At 46.9% G+C, this 25,121-nt stretch overlaps 1 protein-coding gene across 1 annotated transcript; it reads left to right on the top strand.

Moving 5' to 3' along the window:
- The first annotated feature begins 7,229 nt into the window (after window positions 1-7,229).
- On the top strand, window positions 7,230-8,127 carry LOC119651398. The gene is made up of 2 exons (XM_038054985.1): window positions 7,230-7,365; window positions 7,430-8,127. Exons 1-2 carry the CDS (start codon window positions 7,324-7,326, stop codon window positions 8,066-8,068), a joined length of 681 nt encoding a protein of 226 aa, XP_037910913.1. The 5' UTR covers window positions 7,230-7,323; the 3' UTR covers window positions 8,069-8,127.
- Window positions 8,128-25,121: the final 16,994 nt, after the last annotated feature.

Raw genomic sequence — 25,121 nt, 5'->3', positions numbered from 1 at the left:
CCATCGACGCACTTTACAACCTGGCGCATTCCAAGGTGACAACCCTAGTTCGCCTGCTTTCACAGAAGTCCATGCGGTTGAGCATGGGAGAAGTTGTCACTCAATGGGCTCAACAAAATCAGCCATGCCAACGTTCCAAGTTGAATAACTACAACTGCCACACCTTAGGGTACTTCGATGTACCAGAGGAACTATTCAACCATACTCACATTGATATTATAACGCTGACGCAAATCCTCCCCTCGGTGGAGCCAAATTCAAACAACTCCTTATCACCCGCAACCAAATGGCAAAGCTGAAGCTCGCAGTCATATGCAATCGTAACTTTCCTTTATCCGAGCTAGTACCGAAAATGCTGCCCGACCTCCGAACAGCTTTCAAGGAATATCTTGAAGCAGAAACTGTACTGTACTAAAACCAACCGCAGGAACCTCCCGAGGGGAAGCGGCACAAGAAATAGTGATTTCCACACTAGAATCCACTGCCGTCAAGCTGGATGTAGCGAGTGCCGGACATAGTACTCCTAACCCGAAACCCCCGACGTCAGGGGTTCCTGCAAAAGTAAAGGCTGACAAGAACGTCGGTCACCGCAAACCAACTAAGAAGCGAAGATCCGCTGGGGTCCTGTTCAAGATCCAGTACCAGAAGGCCTTGCATATTCTCAGTAAGAGTGCTGAGAATATCGAGGCCAGTACTGTCGACGAGAAGGATGAAAGAGACCTTGCTAAATACCACGTGATTGTTGAGGAGTACAACACGACCAATTCTCCAGGGACTTTCTCGCAGCCATACAAGGACTGCCTGAATAAAAACAAGTCAGCCATCAAGACCGCCAAGAGACAATCTAGGTTGGACTATTGTCAGAACATCGAAAGCACCAGCGAATTTGCAAAGTTCAGCAAGATTCTGTCCAAGGAACATAAGAGCTCATCCTTTTTTCAAAAGTCAGAAGACTCGGGGACGGAAACTTCTAGTGACACCCTGGAGCTGTTGGTTTAGACGTACTTTACCGCCAGCGAGGAGGACGGTGAGACAGAGCCTTGCTTGGAGGGTTTGCGGCCACCCCAGCTGTGCGAGACTATCAAATCAGTAATTACCGAGGATAAGATCGGCTGAGCTATAAGCAGCTAAATATCCAGGCCCAGATGGCATAACGTCAATCATGCTACAGAAGCGGCAGAAAAGGGTTGTGCTGTGGCTTGTTCAGATTTACCGGAGGGTACGTACCACAGTCCTGGAAACGCGCATGAATGGTTTTCACACCGAAAGCGGGCAGACGCATCAACCTCATCTCTTTCGTGCTGAAGACTCTAAAACGCGTCCTGGACATTCACTTAAGGACGATTATGGAGAGAACGTCCCAGCATACCTACCTCAAAGGAAAATCCACAGAAACCGCACCCCACCTCTACACGAGGTAATTGGCACGGTTGAGCGGTCACTGCAGTATAAGCAGTATACCCCAGTTGCCTTCTTGGATATAGAAGGACCTTTCAACAACGTTAGTACCAACGCCATCAAGGAAGAATTGACCAGCATTGGACTGGAGGGGTATCTTACGCATTGGATTATATCCATGCTAAGTACCAGGATAGTCCAGTCTGGTCTTCCAGGCAGGCAACCACTTGATCAAAGCTGTAAACAGAGGCCCAGGGTGGTGCCATCTCTCCGGTGCTCTGGTTAATAGTGATGGATGAAATTTTACGAATATTGGACAGCAGCGGGGTGAAGATAATGCCGTATGCCGACAACTTGGTAATATTAGTGTCAGGAATGTTTCCGCCCATTATGAGCCGGAAAAATGCGGACTCGGCATAAACTAAACAAAAACGGAACTGAAGCTATTCACCACCAAGTCAAGGATACTTGAATTCGGTCTACCACGGCAACAAGGTCAGGTTCTTCCGTCCAATGTAAAATACCTGGGTGTAATCCTGGATCTAAAACTAAATTGGAGATTGAGCATAGTACTGACGGTTAAGAAGGCCAGTATAGCCATCTATCCCTGCAAAAGAACCTTTGCACAGAAATTAGGTCTCCGACCGAGGATGCTTCTCTGGATGTACACCGCTGTGATGCATCCAATCATAATGTACGACTCTATTGTATGGTGCCAGGCTTTGAACAACAAATACAATAGAACAAAGCTTAATAGGATTCAAAGAACCACGTGTGCAGGTGCTATTGGGGCTCTGCAGTCCTGCCCGACAGGTGCTCTCAATGCACTCCTGCATCTCCTCCCCCTAGACCTCCACAATAAATACGTAATGGTGTGCAGTGCCGTCAGACTACGTGAATCCGGATGCTGGGCAGCGAAGTCCTACGACCAGACTAATATCCTAGACGAAGTACCTCGGGAAATCTGAGCAGACTTTACTGTGGAATTTCCAACCAGTTGAAAATGGAAGACCGGCGGCGTGTTGCAAGGTTATGGCACAGTATTTTATTGGAAGATAACCCAAAATAATAAACTAATACGACCGAAAAAAGGAAGGTGAGGTGGCTTTTTTTAGAGTAGGGTAGGTGAATGCATTTACGCACACAGTGTTGGACTCCCGGTTCGGTACGTCATCGGACTACCAACTAAACACCTCCCCATCGTCAGAGAGCTAGCCTGAAACCCTTTGCCACATTACTTCGGGCTAGTCCCCGAATGCCCTCATCTTGTGGAGCCTTCAAATCAGAGAATTCCTTTCACCAATGGAAGGGGAGAGGAGGAAGGGAACTGTCAGTTCAAGGAACCCCCTGCCATCCAGCTCCTCCACCGGTCGAGCTCTATCTTCTTAACAACAAGAAGCACCCGCACGTAATGAACAACACGGCACCACCTGTCAGCACTCCTCAGCATCTCCTCCGCAATGTTGTGTGGAGAGAGGTCCCCTGTGTTTAAATAGAGCTGCTGACGAACCCCATCCCACCTTTCACAAGAAAATAAAGTCTGGTGGGCGTCGTCCACAACACCATTGCAAAACACACAATCCGGAGATCGTGCCTTAACACCGAAACTCCAGCTGCAGCCTTGTTCACTGCTTCTTTGATTTGCTCAAAAAAAGCTCATCTTCGAGTCAAGAGTCAACCCGAGGTACTTTACCGCTGCTTTTGACTCGATTATCAATTCACCGAACGATATGGGACGCAAGGTCGGAATTCTCCTTTTAGTCAGAATCACGGTCATTGTTTTCCAGTGCAAGGTTGAAACTATGGGTAGTCATCCATCCAATAAGCGCCGCGACATCATCTGCATAGCCGACCAGGCGCGACTCTTCTGGCATGTCGAATTTAAGAAGACTATCATAAGTAGCGTTCCAGAGGTCCGGCCCTAGGATGGATCTCTGTGCTACCCCCGACGTGACCTCCATCCTCCTTTGACCCTCTAGTGTTTCATAGAGCAGGGAATGATTCCTCAGATAGTCCCCCAATATCCCTAAGAGATAGTTCGGCAAGTGGAAAGTATTGTCTAGTGTGCCTAGAATGCCTTTCAATCTTACGGAATTAAAGGCGTTTCTGACGAGTACTTTTCCAGCAGTGTCAAGCATACATAGTGGCGGGATGAACACGGCAACTAGGGGTCGTCGTTCGCTTTGTGGATCAGCACAAGCCTCCCCACCCTCCAACAGACAGGGAAAGCGCCCTCTTTTAGGCAAGTGTTGAATGCGCCGAGCAGTAGGTCTGGCCGGTGTTTGCATACCTCTGCTGGAATACCATCCATAACAATTGGCACCTTCCTGCTTTTCATAGAGAGGACTGTTTGTTCCAACTCTTTTATAGAGAAAAGTTGACAGTCCTCTGTACTCTCCGCACCGACGTCATCATCCCATACGGGGTGCGCAGGGAATAGTGCCCTTACAATGCTGTCCATCTGCTCAGCCTTACGCGGACAGGGTTTCCATAGAGCACCAATTTTTCAGGTTACCAGTTTGTAACCGAGTACCCACGGGTCTCCATTCACCTCGTCCACCAGATCCTGCCAGCAACAAGCTTTGCTGTGGTTTATTGCGCTGCGGAGTCTCCTTTTGGCTGATCTGTACTCCGTCATTATGGTAGATGCCTTTTCCCAGCTGTTTAGACATTGTGTTAAGCGGCAAAGTCTGTGACACTCCTTCCAGAGCTCTGCAATTTCCACCGGCCACCAATACTTAGAAGGTTTGCCACGTCTCGATGCGCTCCTAGGCATAGAGGCTCCTCAGGCCGTCGTTATCAGGTTTATAGCTAAATTTACGACAGTGTCAGCACCACTACCTCCAGGAGTTCCCTTCAGTGTGGCCCTGCCTGTTCCAAGAGTTTCGACAAACCTTTCGGTGTTCACTTTCGCAACGTTCCATGCACAGACAGAGTACCAGGGTGGCGCACACCGAAAGTTTGTGTCCACCATTTCGAAGACAATGTATTGATGGTCGCTTGCCTAGAAGTCTTCCAGAACTCGCCACCCGTCCACCAGCGACACTAGTGATTCCGACGTGAAGGTTACGTCTGGAATGCTTCGCTCGTAGCCTGGACACCGGAACGTTGGGGTGAATCCGGTGTTTAAAACGACCAGTCCTGTTCTCACCGCCATTTCGAGAATTCGTTTCCCTCGGGAGTCTGTATGAGGCATGCCTTATTCAAGTGCCCCGGCATTGAAGTCACTCCCGACCAGGACTCGCCCATCTGTGCCCAAAAAATAGTGTCCTGAAAAAGCATGAAGCCTGCGTCGAAAGTCCGGCATCGTCTTATTCGGCGTAAGATAGACACTGAAAATCGTTATCCCAGACAAAGGCGCCCCCTTGGCCTTGGGTAAGAACCCTAAGGATGGTGCCGTCTCAAACCCATATGGCAGTGGTAACTGATAGGTCAGCGTGCCATGAAACTCGGTCCTTGTTTCGGTATTGCTCACTGATGAGCACTAAATCAGCTTTGGTCAGCGAACTGCACTAGAAACTTTGGTTGCACTCCAGTGCATATTGATTTGTAGGATGCGAATCATTTTGACCGCGTCCTAGCTCCTTCTAGTTCTGTTCTGGATACTGGACACCGTCCCGACCCCACAGTGTGCGCAACGTTCTCATCACAAGCGCCTCAATCCCTGCAAAGAACGCAATTTTCCTTTTCATTGCAGGTGTTCGCTTTATGGCCTGACTGACCGCATTTGCGGCATGTTCCTCTTCTGTCAGGTCCCCGACAGGTTGCAGACATGCGCCCATAATCCATCCATAATCTGTAACATTTGGAGGGGGCGGCCCGGATTCGTATCCTATACACTACCCAACCAATTCTGATTTTCACGCCGTTTAAAAACATCCTCACGTATTGCTCGGCAACTTCCATAACAACGAGCTTTTGGCTTCGGGAGTTTCCAGAGGGGATATCAGTCCAGACGTTGGTTACCTAGGGACATTCACGTTTCATGGCCTCTTCTAACTCGTTCTTTTCTGTGAGAGAGTCAACGTCTCGGATTTCCAGAGAACACGTGAGAAGCCCCTTGACTGCTGCGCAGAACGTAACATTATCTTCGGGCCTAGTTCGACTAGGACTCCACCACCCATCGTTTTACGAATGGAAGACATTTTTGCTGAGCTATTTTCGGGTTTGATCTTGTAACAGATTTCACTGAGGACTTCCGCAAAAGTCTTGTCTTCCGTCGGCTTAATAAGTAAAGCTGGCGGTCTAGTCCTCCTTCGTCTTCCCATATTTTCTTTTGGTGCTCCGTCCTTCATGTCCGCCTTAATTTTAAACATAGGCTTTTCTGAGGGCATGTCGTGGTGTTGTCTCTTGCCCCTCTTCGCCTTCTTCTTTTGAGCCCTGGAGAGTACCTGACTGAAGTCTCCTTCAAATGCCCCTTCCTCCTTTCGGTTTTTCCCCAGTTGCCAGTTAGCTCTGCAATGGGTTGTCTGCGATTCGTTTGACCCTCGTAGTGTTCTCATCGGGAGGCGCGGTTGTTTCTGCTTCCCACGTCCGCCTATAATATGAAATTCTAGCCAGGAGCTCCTCCATCACCCTTTCATCCCTTTTTTGATCCCTTTGCTTACGTTTTTCTAGAGGAACGTCCATCCATTTCCACTATCCCCTCGTTCGTTTTGTTTGTGTTCACAATTGTAGTTTTTCACCAGCGGATCGTATGCAAGGGAGCGGGTCACAATAGTCAGGAACGGGTATATCCTCGAAGATAAAGCTCCTACCCCAGTTCCCTGAGGCATGACCTACTATTAGCTGATCCCGGAACTACTGACAGATCAGCGCTTGCTCGGGGCAACGCGGTCTACTAATACCGGTTCAATGCACATTACCCGACCAGGGTCCCGAACAGGCAGGCTTCTGATACACGCCACAATTACCACCTTGGCAGAGCTAGACTCACATCACCCCATGGACTTCGACAAGGAGTTGTCGACAGTCCCGGGGACTCCAAGTATGTCCCGGCGTGTATCGGTCATTAGCAGTTCGCTCTTCATCGACAACCTTTCTCGAGGCTGCTACCTAGGAGACAGGCATTATGCCAACTAGGGGGTCAGAACTATTTGCTCGGGCATCTCGGGGACGCTACTCCCCGTATCGTAAGTGACCCGTAAAGGATCGTTGACGACCCCTGAGCATCAAGGTGTGGATGCAAAAACCGCACGGTAAGACAAACTATGACCTCCGGCAGTTTCTTACTAGCCGAGCGGCTACTCTAAATACCCGTAAACTGGAGAGCCCACCTAACTGTCCCAAGTGCGGATATTTTCAGAATTCAGAAAAAAGGAAGAGTTTAATGGAGACGTTGGGAGGGGGGGGGGGGGGACAATGGCACCGGGAATTCTAAATGGGAAAATGCGTTCAAACCAGGAGAACTGGAATTCAGTTAACCACATGGTGGGGTGAACTCAGTCCAAATTGGGAGAAGTACAGGAGGCGAAAAGGGCGGAGTTATAAATGATTTAGGGGGAACCTTTACAAAAATATAAAAAGATACTCATTTTATCGTAAAGTAATTCATGCGACGAGTATCAGAATGAAGATTGGTGACGTGCTTGATTAAAGATGTTCATAACACTATTTACCTACGAAGTCAATCCAAAGTTGGAAATTGGTAATCAACTTCCAAGAACACTATTGTCGAATTAATCCAATATCGTTTTGATGAGCAACAAAAAAATAAGTCAATGGCATTTATTCAAAGACTGGAAGCGGACGCTATCTTAACATAGTATTAGATATCGATAGTGGAGCATGGAAACTAATTATTTTCTTATCTATCGCTAATTAGGTACTGTCTGTACTGAAGCCACTTTTCCACTATAAAAGAGAGCTAGATGTCTCCTTCAGTATCAGTTTTCGTTTCAAGTATCGACAGCTATCTAGTTCAAAATGAAACTCGCTATTGTCCTTTTGGGTTTGGTCGCCCTCTCTGTAAGCAATACGGATTCCTTTTAACCTAGAACACCTTAACTAATAACTGGATTATTCACAACAGGCTGCCGCTCCACAAGAACGTGGACTCGTCCAAGAGGCCGAGAAAGTCGTCCAGGATGCCATCACCAAGGCTCACTCCGACTTGGACAGCATTGTCCACCTCGTCAAGGGATTGACTGCCAATGCCAAGGGTAAAGCCGATGGCATTATCGCCAATGCCAAGAACGAAATTACCTCTAAAGTCGCTGAATTGGAAAGCTCCATCTCTGGCTTGATCACCAAGGGTGGTGTCATTGCTAGCTGCGCCCAAAAGAACCTCGGCGATTTGACTGAATTCAAGAACACCTTCGGCAAGAACGTTGAGAGCTGCGCCGGAAACTTGGGTTCCGCTATCACCGACTTCGAAACTGATGTCTTGGGAGAAGTTACCTCCTTGAAGTCAGCCGTTTCTGAATTGGTCAACATTGTCGATGAATGCTCCGCCGATACTTTGCAAGCTGTGGTTTGTGCCGTCACCAAGGTTAAGCAAGTCGAAACCCTTGTCGAAAGCATCGTCTCTGACGCCAAAACAGCCATTGAAACTGCTCGTTCAAAGGCCAATGTTACTGTTGGACAAATCCAAACCTGTGCCCAACAAACTGTTGGTGAAGCTACCGTCACCGTTAACAAATTCGTCTCTGCTGTTAAGCAATGCGCCTAAGTATTTAAATTATATGTTGTTGTTGGGTATCCAATAAAAGTCCTTTTAAATTAAATTAATGATGTGGTGTTATTATAAATATGAAGGCAACTGTTTATCCGACGTAGAATGCAAATGGTTGTTTACACTAACGTAAGATGGCACGCAACGAGCGGTATCATCTTTTAAGCGGTCTTCCCAATCGTACGTGTCAGTGGGACGTCTCCGTCTCGGCAATACGGCGACCCGGGTGAGGTTGCAGCTGATCGGTTGAGGTGAACAGTTCCTGCGGGATCCGGGATCCAACACGCCACTTCGCTGCATTCCTGAGACGGGTGAACCACGGTTTAGACAGGTAGCGCACCTTAAACTAGGGGAAACACCTGAGTTAGTACAACCAAAAGGACGGACAGAGAGACAGACAGACGGACATTAGTTTACGCTAACTCAGGAGATGCGCAGGATAGCGAGGAGCAAAGTGCTAGCAATTGCCACGGTTGTGGTCTGTAAACGCGAGCCTGAATTTAAGGCAAATACCCAAACAATCAAATGGATGCGAACAAAAAAATACCAGCACTCCGTTCTCTGAAGCTCTGGCGGATCATGACAACCTAAATGGTACGGTGACCGAAATGGCATCAAGAATCACGCAATGGGTGACCGAAGCATACAACGCTGCTATTCCAAACTATTGGTAGAATAGCGGAATCGCGGAGCTAAGATCGGCATGCCATCAAGGAAGAAGGCAGCTCCAGCGATCCAGGGGAAGACCAGGGTCGGACTGAGCATGGCGGAGGAAAAAACGGAGGCAATCCTCATTATAAATCTCCGGAAAAGAATTACGATTAGTCTGCGGTTTGGAAACCATTGGATCGTCTCAAAGCCGACCAACAAACACCTTGGCGTGACTCTCGATGCCAGCCTGAGTTTCAAAGGGCATAAATCATACGCCTGTGAAAAACTGCAAAGGCCACCATGGTCCTTGCCAGTAGGGGGAGGGGGGTCAAAACAGTGCAGCAGTCTTCTGATAGCTGGGGTCGTGCAGTCCATATTGTTGTACGCGTCGCCAGTGTGGGCGGAGGCTTTGGACAACGTACAGAACTGGAGGAAGATAAATTCTGCCTATCATCTGATGTCGCTGAGGGTATGCAACGTATTTCGAACTAGGTCGGATGATGCGGTGATCATAATTACAAGGATGGTCCCTGTTAACCTATTAGCGAGAGAGATGTGATGCCTGTATGGATGGAGGCACGCGGGTCCGTCAGGAACGGAAGCAGATCACCGGTGAACCACAAAAGAGAAGTCACATAGACTCTGGCAACCATGGTAGGACGAGTCGTCGAAGGGTCCGAGGATATGCAAGCTTATTCCTGATATTTGGTAATGGCTTGACCGATGACACTGGGAGGTGAACTATCACCTCGCTCAGTTTCTTACTGGACACGGTGGTTGCTACTGAACGTACCTGCATCGTATCGGTGTGGATGATTCCCCGAACTGTTACAGATGTCATGGGATCCCAGTGGACCAGGAGTATGAGCTATTTGGGTGTCCAGGATTCCGGGAGGAGAGAAGAAGCCTGAGCGAGGCCCTGGGAGTCGGCGTCAGCCCCCAAAACTTAATCCGGGAAATGCTCAGGTCGGAGGCAAACTAGACTTCGGTCATCCACACAATTGTTCGGATACAAACCTATATTCTGAGAGAAGCACGCGCAAGAAGAGCGCAAAAAATGGAGAGGCTGTACTCTAAAGACAGAATGGAGCTGCTGAAGGAAGCACAGAAGCGGAAAACTCCAGAGTTGGAAACATGAAGGCCTACGGAAGGCAAGCCCGCCCCGCGAAATAATGCCTAAATGGTGATCCCGTAGGGCAAAGGCGGGAGAGAGTTTGGGAGTGTTTTTTTAGTGGGTGTGAATCCCACACTACATCCATGCCAGCTTTGACTTTAACACGGCAGAGTGTGTATTGAAAAAAAAATGGTTGTTTGGCGGTAATTGTAAACAGTGTCGACATATGTACCCACGTTTCTGAAGCCGCTCAAATTCGTTTTTCAAGGGCGTACATTTGGACTACTATATAGAAGAGAAGATTAATCTCGTCTTTTATAGATAGAATCTTCAAGTAATCATAAACACTGAAGTTTCTACTATATCATATCTACGGCGGAAGTAGCACATGCCCAGGAATTCTCCTGAATCATATGAACTCGGAAGGCTATCCCAGTTCCCATGGTACCAGGTAACCCCTGGTGAGACTGCGTAGACGTATATTCAGGTCTGTGCCCGTGCAAACTCGGGTCACGTCCAAAGTTTTGAATCATCAACAAGTCAATGACCAACCAGTCATCCAGCGAATTAATGTGAAGACAGCATTTCTAGGTGCCACCACGTGGAAATTCTCATCAGCGATTTTTCTACGGCCTAAAAACTCGCACGGTACACTGTTCATTAGATACGATGCACTTGTTTACCATTGCGGTCACGCTGCTCATAAGGCAAAGGTCAGGCAGCATCTGATGATTCTTTTTTGTTTTTTTTTGGCGTTTACGCACAGAGTGTTGACTCCCGCAACAGTCCACTGTCGGACTACCAACTAAACACCTCCCTGTCATCAAAGAACTAGCCTGGAACCATTTGACACATTACTTCGGGCTAGCTCTCCCGCTCTCCCGGCTTTGGGGTCTTCAAGTTAGGGAATCCTTTTCACCAACGGTAAGGGAGGGGAGAAAGGGAGTTATTAGTTCAGGCAACCTCTTACCATCCAGTCCCTCTGCCAGTCGAGTCCAATCTTCTTCGCAATAAGAAGAGCCCGAACATTATGGGCAACACGATTCCAGCTGTCAGCGCACTTCAGAATCTCTCTGGCAATGTTGTCTGAAAAGAGCTTCCCTGTGTTCGCATAAAGCTGCTAACAAAAGCTGTCCCATCTCTCGCAGGAGAAGAAGGTGTGTTCACCGTCGCCCGTCACTCCATTGCAGAACACAATCAGAAGATCGCGCTTTCCCAATCCTGTCCAGGTAAGACTGACAATCTTCATGTCCGCTTAAAAGTTGGGTAAGGAAGTAATCAATCGCATCGTGCGGTCGGTTCAGCAAGGGTCTAAAATGTCGATGAGCCACGCAGTCCATCTGCCCCTTGGCTTGGAGAGTTGCCGCTCGGTAAGGGTGCGTTGGCGTTCTTCATGAGCAACCAGATCTCTTAAGTTCTCGCCCTCACGGCGGTAGATAACTTTGTCGTCTGCATAACCGACCGGGCGCGACTCTTCGGGCATATCGAGTCTCAGAAGACTATCTTAGGAAGCGTTCCAGAGATCCGTCCATAGGATGGATCCCTGTGCTACTCCCGACGGACGGTCTTTCATATAATGCCTCAATATCCGCAACATATAGCTTCGCACGTGGAATGAGTTTTCTAAATTGCCTAGCATATCTGAAGTCATTTCTGACATCAAGCCTTATGAGGAACACTATCCGTCCAGATCGGCGGCTGTATGCCTGAGCTCAATGAAACTCATCTACGACCTCCATAATAGCATTCACTGAGGATCTCCCTGTTCTGAACCCGAACGGCCTTGGGGATAACTCCTCGGCAGCGCGGATCGCTTTAGTGAGTCTACTCCTGATGAGCTTCACGAGCGCTTTCCCAGCCGTGTCAAGCATACACAGCAGTCGGTATGCAGACGGGAGCTCCGGGTCTCCTTTACCCTTGCTGATCAGCGCGAGTCTGGCCACTTTCCAGAAAAGCAAAAATGCCATCCTTCAAACAAGCGTTCACCGCATCAAGCAGCAAGCCTGGTCGTTGGCGAAACACCAGTTTGTAAACTTCCGCCGGGATGCCATCAGTACCTGGCGCCATCTTGTTTTTCATAGTGAGAACCGCTTTTTGGAGCTCTCTCATTGTGAAAAGGGGGCAATCCACGACGCTTTCCGCGCTATTTACATCAACCCGTACAGGGTGTCTTGGGAACAATGTCCGCACAATGCGGTCCATTTGGTCGGTGCTCAATATGCAGGGCTTCCGCAGAGCCCCGATTTTCCGAGTGACAAGCTTATAGCCCAGTCCCCACGGGTCATCATTCACCTGATTAACAAGATTTTGCTAGCCGCGAGCTGCGGAGTCTCCTTTTTGCTGATCTATATTGTGCCTTTATGGCACATGCCTCCTCGTTGGCGTACAAACGTTGTGCCATACGGCGGAGCTTATGACACTGCTTTCGTAGGTCGGCAATTTCTGCCGTCCACCAGTACATAGAAGGCTTGTCACGCCTGGGGCCTCTCCGGGGCATGGAAGCCTCACACGCCGTCGTTATCAGATTCATCACTGAATTTACGACAGTGTCAGCTGCGACACCACCACCCCCGAATTGCCCCAGCGCGGCCCTACCTGCTCCAAGAGCTTCGACGAACTTTCCGATGTTCACCCTCGCGACATTCCACACACAGGGGGAACGTCGTGTAGATGCTCGCCGGCAAGTAGCGTCAAAAACTTCGAACGCAATGTACTGATGATCACTTGCCGAGAAGTCTTCTAGGACTCGTCACCCGTCCACCGATGATGCCAGAAATTCCGACGCAAAAGTGATGTCAGGAATGCTATCTTCACAACCTGGGCGCCGAAACGTTGGCATGGATCCGGTGTTTAAAATTACGAGCCCGGTTCTCGCCGCCATTTCCAGAATCCATTTCCCTCTAGAGTCTGATTGAGGCATGCCCCATTCAAGAGCCCTGGCATTAAAATCACCGCCAACCAGGATTCGTCCGTGCTCGAAACGTCGTCCTTCAGAGCATCAAGCCGGCGCTGAAAGTCCGGAATCGACTCATTCGGCGTCGGGTAAACGCTAAAAAACGTTATCCCTAAACACCGGATCCAGACAAATCCGTCCGCCCGGCCTTCGGCAAGAACACGAAGTCGAACGTCGTCCCGAACCCAGATGGCAGCGGTGCCCGATAAGTCGAGATACCATGAGGACGGGTCCTCGTTTCGGTATTGCTCGCTAACCTGCACTAGATCAGCATTTACTTTCGCAGCGAACTGTGGTAGCAACTGGTGAGCGGTTGCACTCCGGTGCATGTTAATTTGCAAAATGCGGATCATGGCGTTCGCACTCTAGCCCTCTCCAATTCCGCCCTGAAGATTGGACACCGTCCCGAGCCCGCAGTGTGTGCGACGCTTTCGCCAGACGCAGGAGCATTTACAGAGGTAATACTTACCCGGGCATTGGTTACCTCTGGACATTCACGCTTTAACGCCTCCTCTACTTCGGCCTTTTCTGTGAGGCAGTCAAGATCCCGTATTTCTAGAGAGCACATGGGTTCTAGGCTGGAAATAAGAGCCTTCTCCCCCAATAGCCCCTTGACCGCTTCGCAGAACGTGCTCTTGTTGGTCGTCTTTGGGCCCAGTTCGACGAGAACTCCACCACTCCTCGTTTTCCGTATCGAAGACACCTCTGCTCCGTTCTCCTCGGGTTTCATCCTGTAGCGGATTTAACTAAGGACTTCCGCAAATGTCTTGCCTTCCGTCGGCTTAATGAGCAGAGCCGACGGTCTAGTCCTTCTTCGTTTCCTCGTTTTTTCCGCTACTGGCTTTTGATTGGCAGCTTCCTTGTTTTTGGACAGACGTGTCTCTGGCGACGGAGTCCGTTGTTTCTTTTTATCCTTTTTCGCCTTCTTTTTTTGGGCCTTGGAGACTACTTCGATATAGTCTTCTTTAGGCACGTCGTCCTCTTTCCGCTTTTTCCCCAGTTCACTTTGCAGAGGGCTATCTGCGGTCCGTTTGACGCAAGCAGCATTCTCAGCGGGGAGTGCGCCTGTTTCTGCTCTACAATTGTCTTCCGCTGCTCTCCACGTGCGTCTATAAAAGGAAATGCGGTCCAGTAGTTCCTCCAGTTCCATCAGCCCGTTTTTGACGCCTTCGCTGACGTTCCTCTGAAGGAACGTTGCCGACCGCATACGTTTCACCACTGCTGCGCACTTTCTGATGAGCCTTTCCTCTTCGGCTCTAGCGAGGACAGTCGAATGCACTTCCATTCGATTTGTGTCCAAATCCATCTGCTCAGGACTAGCGTTTCTCACTGAGCTTACTTCCAGAACAGGAGCACTGCAAGGTAATGGAGTTGCCATCTCCGCACGATTAGTGGCGCCACTTGATGAGGCTTCCTCTTTATTTGGGCGCCCCGGTGTCTTATCGGGTATGTCAGCCCTCGTTGCCTCTTTCACTGATCGCTGCGGTGAACGACGCATTTTTGTGCTCCGCCCAAACGCACTCAGCTCTTCCTCCTTGTCTGTTGTTTCGTCGTTTTTTTTTATGAGTTTCTGAATATTCTCCATGAAAAAGTAACCAGCGCATCGTGTGCAAGGGAGCGGGCTGCAATAGTCAAGAACGGGTATTCCCTCGGGGACACAGCCCCTACCCCAGTTCCCTGAGGCCTGACCTACGCTTAGCTGATCCCGAAATTCACGGACGGATCAGCGCTCGCTCGGGGCAACGCGGCCTACTAACACCGGTTCAATGCACACTTCCCGACCAGGGTCCCGAAGGGGCTGGCTCCTGATACACGCAGCAACTACACCTTGGCAGAGCTACGCTCACATCGCCCCGTCGACGCCGACAGAGAGGCTCCGGAGACTCCCAGTGTGTCCCGACGTGTACCGGTCATTCGCGGTTCGCTCTTCACCGAGAAGCTTTCTCGAGGCTACTACCTAGGACGCAGGTATGCTGCCAGCTAGGGGGCAGAACTACTTACTCGGGCACCTCGGGGAGGTCGCTAACGACCCAGTGAAGTCGCTACTTACGACCCTAGGTCAGAGAGTTTAGGAACAAAAGAAAAAGATGTATGGGCATATTTGATTGGCATATAGTACCATAAAGATTTTGGCAATAGGAAATGAGCAGGAGTAATGTTGTCGGTATAGCGAAGACGTCACTATTTCATTCAGTTTCCTTTATCGGTCTGCAACATGGTCCGGAAAACAATAACTAGTCGCTCTATTAGATAAACCTAAACATATCATCAATTCATAAGTTTTTGAATTTATAAATTGCCCAATTTAACAGACTTAGAGAGCCTCTTTAAGTCGATGAATATTTCTGGCCGAGAATGGGCCTTTCCACTTGTTCAAAAATGGAATATTTTTAGTATTCCTAAATCACATCAACTTTACCCCTTATCAAGAGACAACAAAGCTTACATCGTATATGATTTTTTTTTAGGAAAATATTATTGTTTTTTTTTTTATAGAATGGATGATAGTGATCAATCCATGCTTAGATAACGGTTGGTATTGGTATTTGAACATAATTTTAAACGACAGCTAGCAATCATAGCAAAAGCTATCAAAAGTCAATCAAACGCAGAAGATTATGTTTGGTATTTAGTTTATTCCAGACGGGTTACTTTGAAGCCAACTAGCTCTCACGATTCTATTACAAACTAAGGAAGGGAATGCACCTAAAGAATATGTAAATATCAAAAGATACTCAATCTAACAGAAATCTCAACGGATAACTTACGACTGTTCCCGGGCCCATTCGCTCAAATAATGCAGTCAATAATGTGTAATAGTCTCTTCATTCGAGTATCCCTCTTTATTTCACAATTACCATCCTGTCGTTTATTTAAATACAATGCTTAGTATTTCAACTAATTAAATTTGTTTAAAAACAATCCAACAACTGGTCCCTTTCCCTTAAATTTCATAAAGGTGCAAGCCAGAACTGACCGGTGCCAACCGTTCGCTAACCCTCATAAACTCGCCCATATTGCACATTAATGGGTGCATGGACTTTTAAGTCCAAATGGATCAGGAACAAAAATTAGCAGGATCGGGACCGGCTGATCGAGTCACAGCGAAACAACTCGACCGAGGAGTTGATGGTGTGTCTTGAAGTGAGTCAGACATTGACACGGATTTTATCTGAAGCATCTTTTTACCATTTAAAAAGTCACATAGAGTGTATCGGCACAGTAAATTGCAGATATTGCAGTTATTCATCAATTCATGGGGTCAGGTATCTGTTTAGGTTGAAGTTAAGACTTATGTTTCTCTTTAACCGGTCATTTTGCCCCGGGTTACCCTATATTTATCTATTCGAAATACATCATATTCTTATTTCTAGGAAAAAAAGCAAATTAATTAAAATCTCCGAAACTTGAATAATAATAGGAAACTTTACGATTAACTGAAATTTAATATTTCTCAAACTTACAATCAACTATCTAAGATTTCGACAATAGTCAATTATGCCTGGTTCCTTATCTAATTATGATAGTAACTTAGTCAAAATAATATCGTTATCACTATTTCACTTATTATAAAAGGTCGAGGCTATTTCCTAATTCCACAGTTTTCGATATTGCATCGACACCAGTTAATTCCATAATGGAATTCGTCATTGTTACCTTGGGCTTGGCTACCATAGCCGTCAGTCAAATTTACCCTATCCAAATATAAACATCTTCCCGGCGGTAACCGACATTTCACAAAGACGATGAGTCATCAAAAATGTCGAAAATAAGGTTCAAAATTACAACAACCATGGGGAACATGTCGATCTCTGGATTGACCTTCAATGCTAAAGGAAAGGTTGACAATGGTCAAAGCATCTTCCGCCGTTGCTGATATACAAAACACCATTGGTGGTGTTGTTGTCAAGAATGGCGCCGCCTTTCAATGTGCCTAAATCAGCCTTGCTGACATGAAAAATAGCTTCGGCAAGAATGTTGAATCCTGCTCTGGAGGCTTAGCTAACACCGTTGATCATTTCCATACTGGAATCTTTACCGATCTTGCTAGCTTACAATCCAGTAAACCATGTGCTCGGAGTAGGTTCCTCAGTCAGCCAAAAAAATGAAACCTGTTGAAAATATAAGCGAAAGGTTGTGCAATCTGCGTTTGCGAGGCAAATTTAGAAATATAAACCTCATTAACGTTCACGCCCCTACAGAGAAGACTGTAGAGTCGGAAAAAGATACCTTCTACGAGGCAGTTGAGCGGACCCTGGAAGTCTGTCCCAAGTATGATATCAAAATCATACTTGGAGATTTCAACAGTCAAGTAGGGACGAAACTCGTATTCAGGCGATACGTTGGCTTCTCAAGCTTGCATAGGGATACCAATGATAATGGACTGCGGATTATTTAGTTGGCAGTATCACACAAAATGGTTCTTGGGAGTACCTGGTTTGCGCGAAAAGTGGTCCACAAACATACGTGGGCCTCTCCAAATGGGATCACTTTCAACCAAATTAACCACGTGCTGATTGAACGCCGTCACCTCTCAGCCTTGATGCATGTCAGATTATATAGGGTGACCAATATTAACTCGGATCACTATCTCGTTCGCATGGTGCTCCGAGCTCGAATAACAAGACCACCTAGAATCAGCTTTGACAATCAGGTTAGAGTTAACAGAAGCCACCTACTGCACAGCCCTCCGCAACACCTAAAAGGGGGAAATGGATGCCGCAATAACCACGGTCAACAGAAATCCTGAAGATGAAGCATCACGTTATCATAAATAAGGCCACAAATATACTTGGCCCAATCCGCAAAAAGAGTCCGAACGGGTGGTTCAACGAGGAATGTAAGCTAGGAACAGAACGGAAGAATGCGCATACCAAGTAATGTTACATTCTCAAAGGATTCGGGCGCGCGCAGAGACCTACCAAGAACTCCGCCGAACGAAGAAGCGACTTCACAAACCGAAGAAGGAAGCCTGGGAGAACCAACAGGTCTGTGAATTCGAAAAGGACAATTAAAAAAAGTAAAGTTTTACCAACAAGTCAGGAGGATGAAGCCTTACACACCTCGATGCTCATCCTGCCGAGATAAAGAGGGAAATCTGGTTTCCGACAGAATGGGCATATTGGAGCGATGGGTTGAGTACTTTGATGAACTACTGAACAACCAAAATATAGGCGAGATGGAGCTCCCGCCAACTGAAAACGACGAACAAATACTGCCACCACCAAGCATAGAAGAAACAGTCCGTGCAATCCATCGGCTTGAAAACCCTAAGTTGCCAGCAGCCGATGGAATTATAGCGTCGGGCGAGCGCGTTCCTCACGCTGGATTATCGGTGGCTTTATCCGCAGGGCGGCATCAACGGTCGATGTTGCAATGCGATAGTCTCATAGGGAACGGCTTTGCAATCAGTGACGGTGATAAAATGTCGACGTCTTAGTCGATTTGCGTTTTACTGATCCCACCATAAAATGTAGGAAAATGAGATAATCGTTTGGTGAACCATGTATTCATAAGTACAAGAACATGGGTGTCCGCTAAATCGATTATACGCTCGCCACCCTCATTGCGCGCTCCAGACCACTTTCCCCTAAGGTACTTGTTACCGGTTTTTCACCCACATGACCATTAAGGTCGCTGGCAATGATGATATAGTTGTCAGCAGGCTCGTGACAAGTCTTTTCATTGAGAAGTTGCCAGAAGGCATCTTTCTCGGCGTCAGGTCGACCTGTATTTGGTAGGTACGCGGTACAGAAGTGAATAGTACGTTCAGCTGATATAATGGTGAGCTTCATCAGCCGATCATCAAATCGTTCGACTTCTTCAATGGCATCACGGAAACCTTCTGAGTTGGCGATGGCAACACCGTATTGAGTGTGTGGGCTACCAAAATAGACAAGTTTGTAGCCATTTTTACCGCGTTCCCATTCGATGTCGCAGCTTTTCTCACCAGACCATCGGGTTTCTTGCAGAGCACAGATATCAATGCTCCTTTTCTTGCGAGTTCCTCGGTTTTTTCATTTAGGGTTCCAACATTTTTCCGAGGCTGTCGCGGGAACTATCCTCAAGAGAGATCAGGTAGGATTTAGTATAGTAGAATAACTCCAACTATACCTTATTTATCCCCTTCCCTGATTTCAGCATTTTATTCTTTGTTTTACCGAGAATAGTACACAAGTACATTGTCTAAAACCCTCTCCTCCCCATTCGCCCAGAACATCATTGGCTAATGCCAAAGAGGTTTCACCTCAGGCAAATCAAAAACAGATCAGATTTTGTCTCTACGGCAAACAATGCAAAAACTGCTGGAATATGCACATCAGTTGTACCTTCTTTTCTTCAACATTAAGGCCGCCTATGCATAGCATAGCCAGAGTAAAACTGTACACGGCCATGAGAGAATTCGGTATCCCGACTAGGCTAACTCTGACCAATATGCGAGACCAGATGAAAGCAGTAGGATCACCCTCGAGACCGTTCAACATCAACAGCGGTCTAAGACAAGGGGATGCCCCATCATGCGTCCTCTTTAACCTGTCCCTATAGAAAGTGATCCGTGATACTGAGGTAAATGTGACCATTGATAATTTTTCCTACTTATTGTCAAAAATCACAACTGATAATAGCTACGACGATGAAATCCACGCACGATTATTGGCAGCCAACACAACCTCTTTCAGCCTACAAAAACTGTTCCACTCGAAACGTCTCACCATAGGGTCAAAGCCCTTAGTGTAAAAGCAATGAGCTTGCCAGTCCTCGTGTATTCCTCAGAGACTTGAGGTCTTAGTAAGAAAAATTGCGAACCATTGGCCTCGTTCGAGAGAGGATGGACAATTCCGTAGCCTGCATAACAACGAGCGAAACCATGACCACCCGATTGTGGATAAAATCGGAACAGGTTGCGGTGGGCGAGTCAAACCAAAGTTTTCTTCCCCAGAAGCCGCTTGACTACTTCACAGAACGTACATTTATTTGTTGTCCTCGGCCCTAATTCGACTAGGACTCCACCACCCTTCGTTTTTCGAATAGAACAAACTTCTGCTCCACTATCTTCGGGCTTGATTTTGAAACAGATTTAGCTGAGGACTTTCGTAAAGGTCTTGCCTTGCGTCGGCTTAGCTGGCGGGCCAGTTCTTCTTTGTCTCCCCCTAGACCGGATAATAGTTGTTACGCCGTTGATAATGATGAAGTTTGTTTGGGAAGCCAATTAAATTGACACTAGGGTTTAAGGTCTTACCAGAGTCACATAAAGCAAGAAAAGACGGAGGAGGTTTAGCAACCATGGCAACTTAGTTATGACACCATTATCAACACCGATTTTCGCTAGATCGGCAGATGAGGTACGAAGCGACGATGCATCAATAGGCGAGGAAATACTGTTGCCCGATGAAGCAGTCAAAAAGAATTATGCTTCGGAGGGGGCTGTCAATGGTTGTAGTATCGAAAGAAACATGTCGAGTGTCTTTTGGATCACTGCTAACATCATAAGCACGACAGTTGGGTTGCAAAGACGATTGTCGCGTCTACCAATAAAGTGAAGGCATACTCAGGTATCTTACCTTATCTTTGCAAGAAAGCAAGAAGGAAGCAGAGCTCTAACTGACTTTTTAAGACCAGTAGTGTCCGGATAGCTGAGTGGTTAGAGCGCAAGGTTGTCGTACGGAAGGTCGCTGTTCAAATCTCACTGGTGGCAGTGGAATTTGTATCGTGATTTGACGTCGGATACCAGTCGACTCAGCCGTGAATGAGTACCTGAGTCAAATCAGGGTAATAATCTCGGGCGAGCGCAATGCTGACCACATTGCCTCCTAGTGTACCGTTACGGTCTTGAATGAAGTGCTCTAACACACTTCAAGGCCCTGATCCAATATGGATTGTTGCGCCAACGATTATTATTAGTAGAAGAGGGTGGATGAAACTAGACGCGGGAGGTATTGAAAGCAGAACTTATCTGAACTATAAGGCGACGATATTCGCAAGCTTCTCCTCATGAGGTCTGGTGTTATCAGGAGAAAAATCAAATCACGGAACCAAACTTTGCCTTTTGTTTCAAAAGGAACTCCAGACATCCCCGTTTTGCGCCGAGGTCCACCAATTCGATATCCCTAAAACCTGCCTTGCGTCCTGACCCACGCCATCATTCCATCTCAGGCAGGGTCTGCTACGTCTTCCTTTTCTACCATAGATATTGCCCTTATAGACTTTCTGGGTTGGATCATCCTCATCCATAGAGATTAGGTGACCCGCCCACCGTAACCCATTGAGCCGGATTTTATCCACATCCTGACGGTCATGGTATCGTTCATAAATTTCGTCGTTATGTAGGGTACGGAATCGTCCATCCTCATGTAAGGGGCCAAAAATTCGGAGGATTCTTCTCTTGAACGCGGCCAAGAGTTCGCAATTTTTCTTGCTAAGAACCCAAGTCTCCGAGGAATACATGAGGACTGGCAAAATCATTGTCTTGTATAGTAAGAGCTTTGACCCTATGGTGAGACGTTTCGAGCGAAGTAAGCTAAAATAGGCTCTGTTGGCTGCCATCGGTTGTGATTTTCGACCCTAGATAGGAGAAATTGTCAACGGTCTCAAAGTTCTAGTCTCCTATCTTTATTATTGTCGTTTGACCAATGCGATTTGATGTTGTTGGTTCTTTGGTTTCTGATGCTGGCGTTGCCACCATGTACTTCGTCTAGCCTTCAATAATGTACAGCCCGAGATCTTGTGTCGCCTGCTCAATCTGGATGAAAGTAGACTGTACATTTCGGTTTGTTCTTCCCATAATGTCAATATGGTCAGCGTAGGCCACTAGTTGGATGGACTTGAATAAGATGATAGAGCATCCCCTTGTCTTAGACTTGCTGTTGATGTTGAATGGTCTTGTGAGTGATCCTACTGCTTTTATCTGGGCTCGCACATTAATCAGGGTCAGCCTAGTCAGTCCAACCAATTTTGCCTGGATACCAAATTCTCTCATGGCCATGTACAGTTTTACCCTGGCTATGCTATCATAAGCGACTCTGAAGTTGATGAAAGGATGGTGCAACTGATGGCCATGTTCCAGCAACTTCGCTTGCGGCAGGGAGAAAATTTGATCTGTTGCTGATTTGCCTGGAATGAACCTTATTTGGTATGGGCCAATGATGTTCTAAGCGTATGGGGCTATCCGGTCTAGCAAGATAGCGAAGGTTATGTAAATATCTTTCGGAAAGAAGGATCCACTGCACAGATCTGACCTTTTTCAGCCCTGCACATCAACGAGGACTATAGCCACCGCCATCACCAGGGAATTGTCTTTGAAGTAGCGAGACAGACATGCGGTAGGCAACTAGCACACCCAAAGCTGAGAGGGATATCAGGCTAGTCTACAAAAGCACTAGATAAATACACCTTCATGGGAGTATGGCTGGACTAACGTATTAAGGCTGGTAGCTCCACGGAAAAAGCCTTCCATATCACATAATGCTTCTTTAAAACATGTCACGCGTCCATACCTAGGATGTTCACATTCCTCAATAGAAGACCAAACTACTGATGGAATAACCAAGTGGCCGGCCTTCAATCAGCCTGCCTTCGGACCAGCAGAACGGCCCAGAGGGTGATAGGTAGAATCGATTGGGTGCAAGAAGAACAGAAATACAAGAAATACCACAAAAATCTCCCATCTATCTCGCTGTCATTGGACAGCTAGTTGCGGGAATGAAGAGATGATGAACTCCAAGAGTACATTGTCTTCGCAGGTATCCTGTAGGGCCCAATACTGGGCCTACTACTGTGGAACATCATGTTCAATGATATTCTTTCTTCGATTCCAGAAGAAGCCACGGTGGTGGACTACGCCGATGACATTGCACTGGTTATGGTTGCAAAGGATCTCGTAAATACTGAGTTGTACTCATTCGAATCAATTAGTGCTGTTAAGGTTTGGTTGGCTGAAGCTGGGTTAGCACTCGTAGAGGACAAGATGGAAACAGTTCTCAGTTGAGAATCATATTATCACTTCCAAGCCTGTCATAAAACACTTGGGAGTGGTAATAGATGCAAAGCTCAGTTTTAAAAAACACACGGAATATGTTTGCAAAAAGGCATCCACTGCCGGTACGGCTCTGGTAAAAATGAAGCCGAATGTAAGAGGTTCACGGCATATTTGCAGGCTACTTGTAATCAAGGTATTGAGTTGAGAGGGAACAGCTCGAAGGACCTGTTCTACCCTCCGAAGTCAGGGGGTGGTTTTAATGGATAAAAATCCCACATACTGGCGTATTCAGGCCAGTGTCTTTCCTTGTCCGGAAAAAAAAGGTAGACAATATGCTTCACAATCTTGTCATCAGTCAAAGAGAACGCAGTCCAAAGGTGATTTCCAATGTCATCAGCGTTTCGGCCCCCAACTGGGGCAGCAGCAAAGAGCGTAGCCTATTAGATCCTTTTACGCAGCCAGATATAGTTCTGGCCAACGAAACTGATATAAACACCTTTCATAGAAGGAAGTGTGGTTCAATTGCAGATCTAACCTTTGTAAGCCCTACAGTAGCGCTTGGTATGCTCTGGTGGATCAGCGAGAGCTATATCCATAGCGATTACCTGGCAACTTTCTTTAAACTAAGGATAAAACACCAGGGCAGCGTACCAGCATGCCCGAAACTAAGTGAGATTTCAAGACGGTCTGCAAAACCTTTGGATGAGGAGACTTTCAAAGAGGTATGGTTATACCAAACCAATACAGCTGGCCGTTCTAGGGAAGAAGCAATAGGATGTACTTTTAGGAGCTATACTCTAGAAAGAATATAAATCCTTGGGGGAGCGCCAATTGAATCGTGATAGGACGATTTCGAGGCCGTTCATCTCCGATTATGTGTACCCTTAGATCACATCAAATCAATTAAAAATCATCCAAGGTTTATTTCCCCAGCAAGAGGAAGGCACTGAAAGGCTCCAGTGTCCTCTGAATGTGACGGCAATTCCACCAGTCATCAGAGGCGAGCTGGTGGTGACATGCGGTAGAATAGGTCTAGATAGGGCCGTTGATCTTGCCGTGAAATCTAGTCGGGAAACGTTTACTAAGTTTTCCATAGCGAGCATGGCCGAGAGGATATTTCATTCATCATGGAAGCGTCAGCAGTTGGTATTGCTTCCCGAGGCTGATGAACCTCTATGTAGCGCTGGTCATCCCGGAAATGATACCAATCAATATCCTGGCAGATGAAATGACGAACATATATAACGTCAGGTAAATCTCTCCTTTATCGTAGACGAAGAACTCGGAAAGGGAAGGATTTGTAAAGAAACGCCAAAAGAGTCTGGAATGGTCGGGAAAGGATCGCAGGTCAGACAGCCTCATCCCTGCCATCAAGAAGTGGTGGGAGAAATAGCGAGATAGCGATGAGATCAATTACAGTCTTACCCACACTGGGTAAGGTGTATGAGGGATATTGCTAGCACTGGTGCAGGTTAAGACTGAATACCTCGCCTGATTGTCGAAACTACGGTGGACTTCTAGGGGACCTGGAGCGAGTATTAAAGGGAGAGATAGGCAGAGCAAAAACACATTTTTCAGGACAAACAGAGAAACTCGGATGAGACGAGAGGATGGGACAAAAATTATAGCGTCCTCGAGTTAAGCTTTAGTTAAAACTTCTCTGTAAGGCCTGGGTTGTCAAAGGGAGGAGCAAACCCAGTCTTTTGTTTCTGAAGGCAGCCTTCGTGGACTTCAATGGAATAGCGGGCAATATTCACCATGCATTATGTAGAAAATAAATGCATGGAGCTACTCTCCAGTCACAAACGATTGCAAGGATTCCCCGGATGAGAGTTGAAGTTTGGCGTCCCGGTTAATAGGCGCTGGGACGCTCACCATTAAGACCATTGACCATTGCACGTAGGTTATCCAATGAATGATTTCAACTTTCTTGAGAACCAAAATGGTTCGTTCCAGGCAATAAGCAACCGACTGAGACCTCAGAAAATGTTCGCTTATCAGAAAATCTAGTGGCTTGTTTCCAATCTGATTGAATTGATAAAGCTATCATTTTTTCAATATACCCCCATGAAGTTATTAGAGGAGGGAGTCGCTTTTTGCTAAGCCGAACAATACCTGAAACCGAATATAGCATTTGAGAAATGTTTCCCAAATGAATTGTGATTAACTGCGTAAGTCTTATCACGATAACATAGCGAATGATCAATATAACCCAGCAAAAACCAGGCAATAATAGCTTCCAACAAGTTAGCGGAACTCCGCACTTTAATTCCACCTGAATGAATGCTCGTTTATTATCCATTCCATTGATTATCTACGTATGCACATTAATTAGATAGCGTTTCACAGTTCCAAA

This window comes from Hermetia illucens, chromosome 3 (genome assembly GCF_905115235.1).
Source record: "Hermetia illucens chromosome 3, iHerIll2.2.curated.20191125, whole genome shotgun sequence".
NCBI lineage: Eukaryota > Metazoa > Arthropoda > Insecta > Diptera > Stratiomyidae > Hermetia > Hermetia illucens.
Note: the sequence above shows the minus strand (reverse complement) of the source record. Positions and strands in the feature narration are given on the sequence as shown.

What these genes read in the sequence shown, in the direction of transcription:
- LOC119651398 (XM_038054985.1), top strand. Translation starts at nt 7,324, where the DNA reads ATGAAACTCGCTATTGTCCTTTTGGGTTTGGTCGCCCTCTCT. An exon ending in TGGGTTTGGTCGCCCTCTCT is followed by an intron (nt 7,366 to 7,429) that starts GTAAGCAATACG and finishes TATTCACAACAG; the next exon opens with GCTGCCGCTCCACAAGAACG.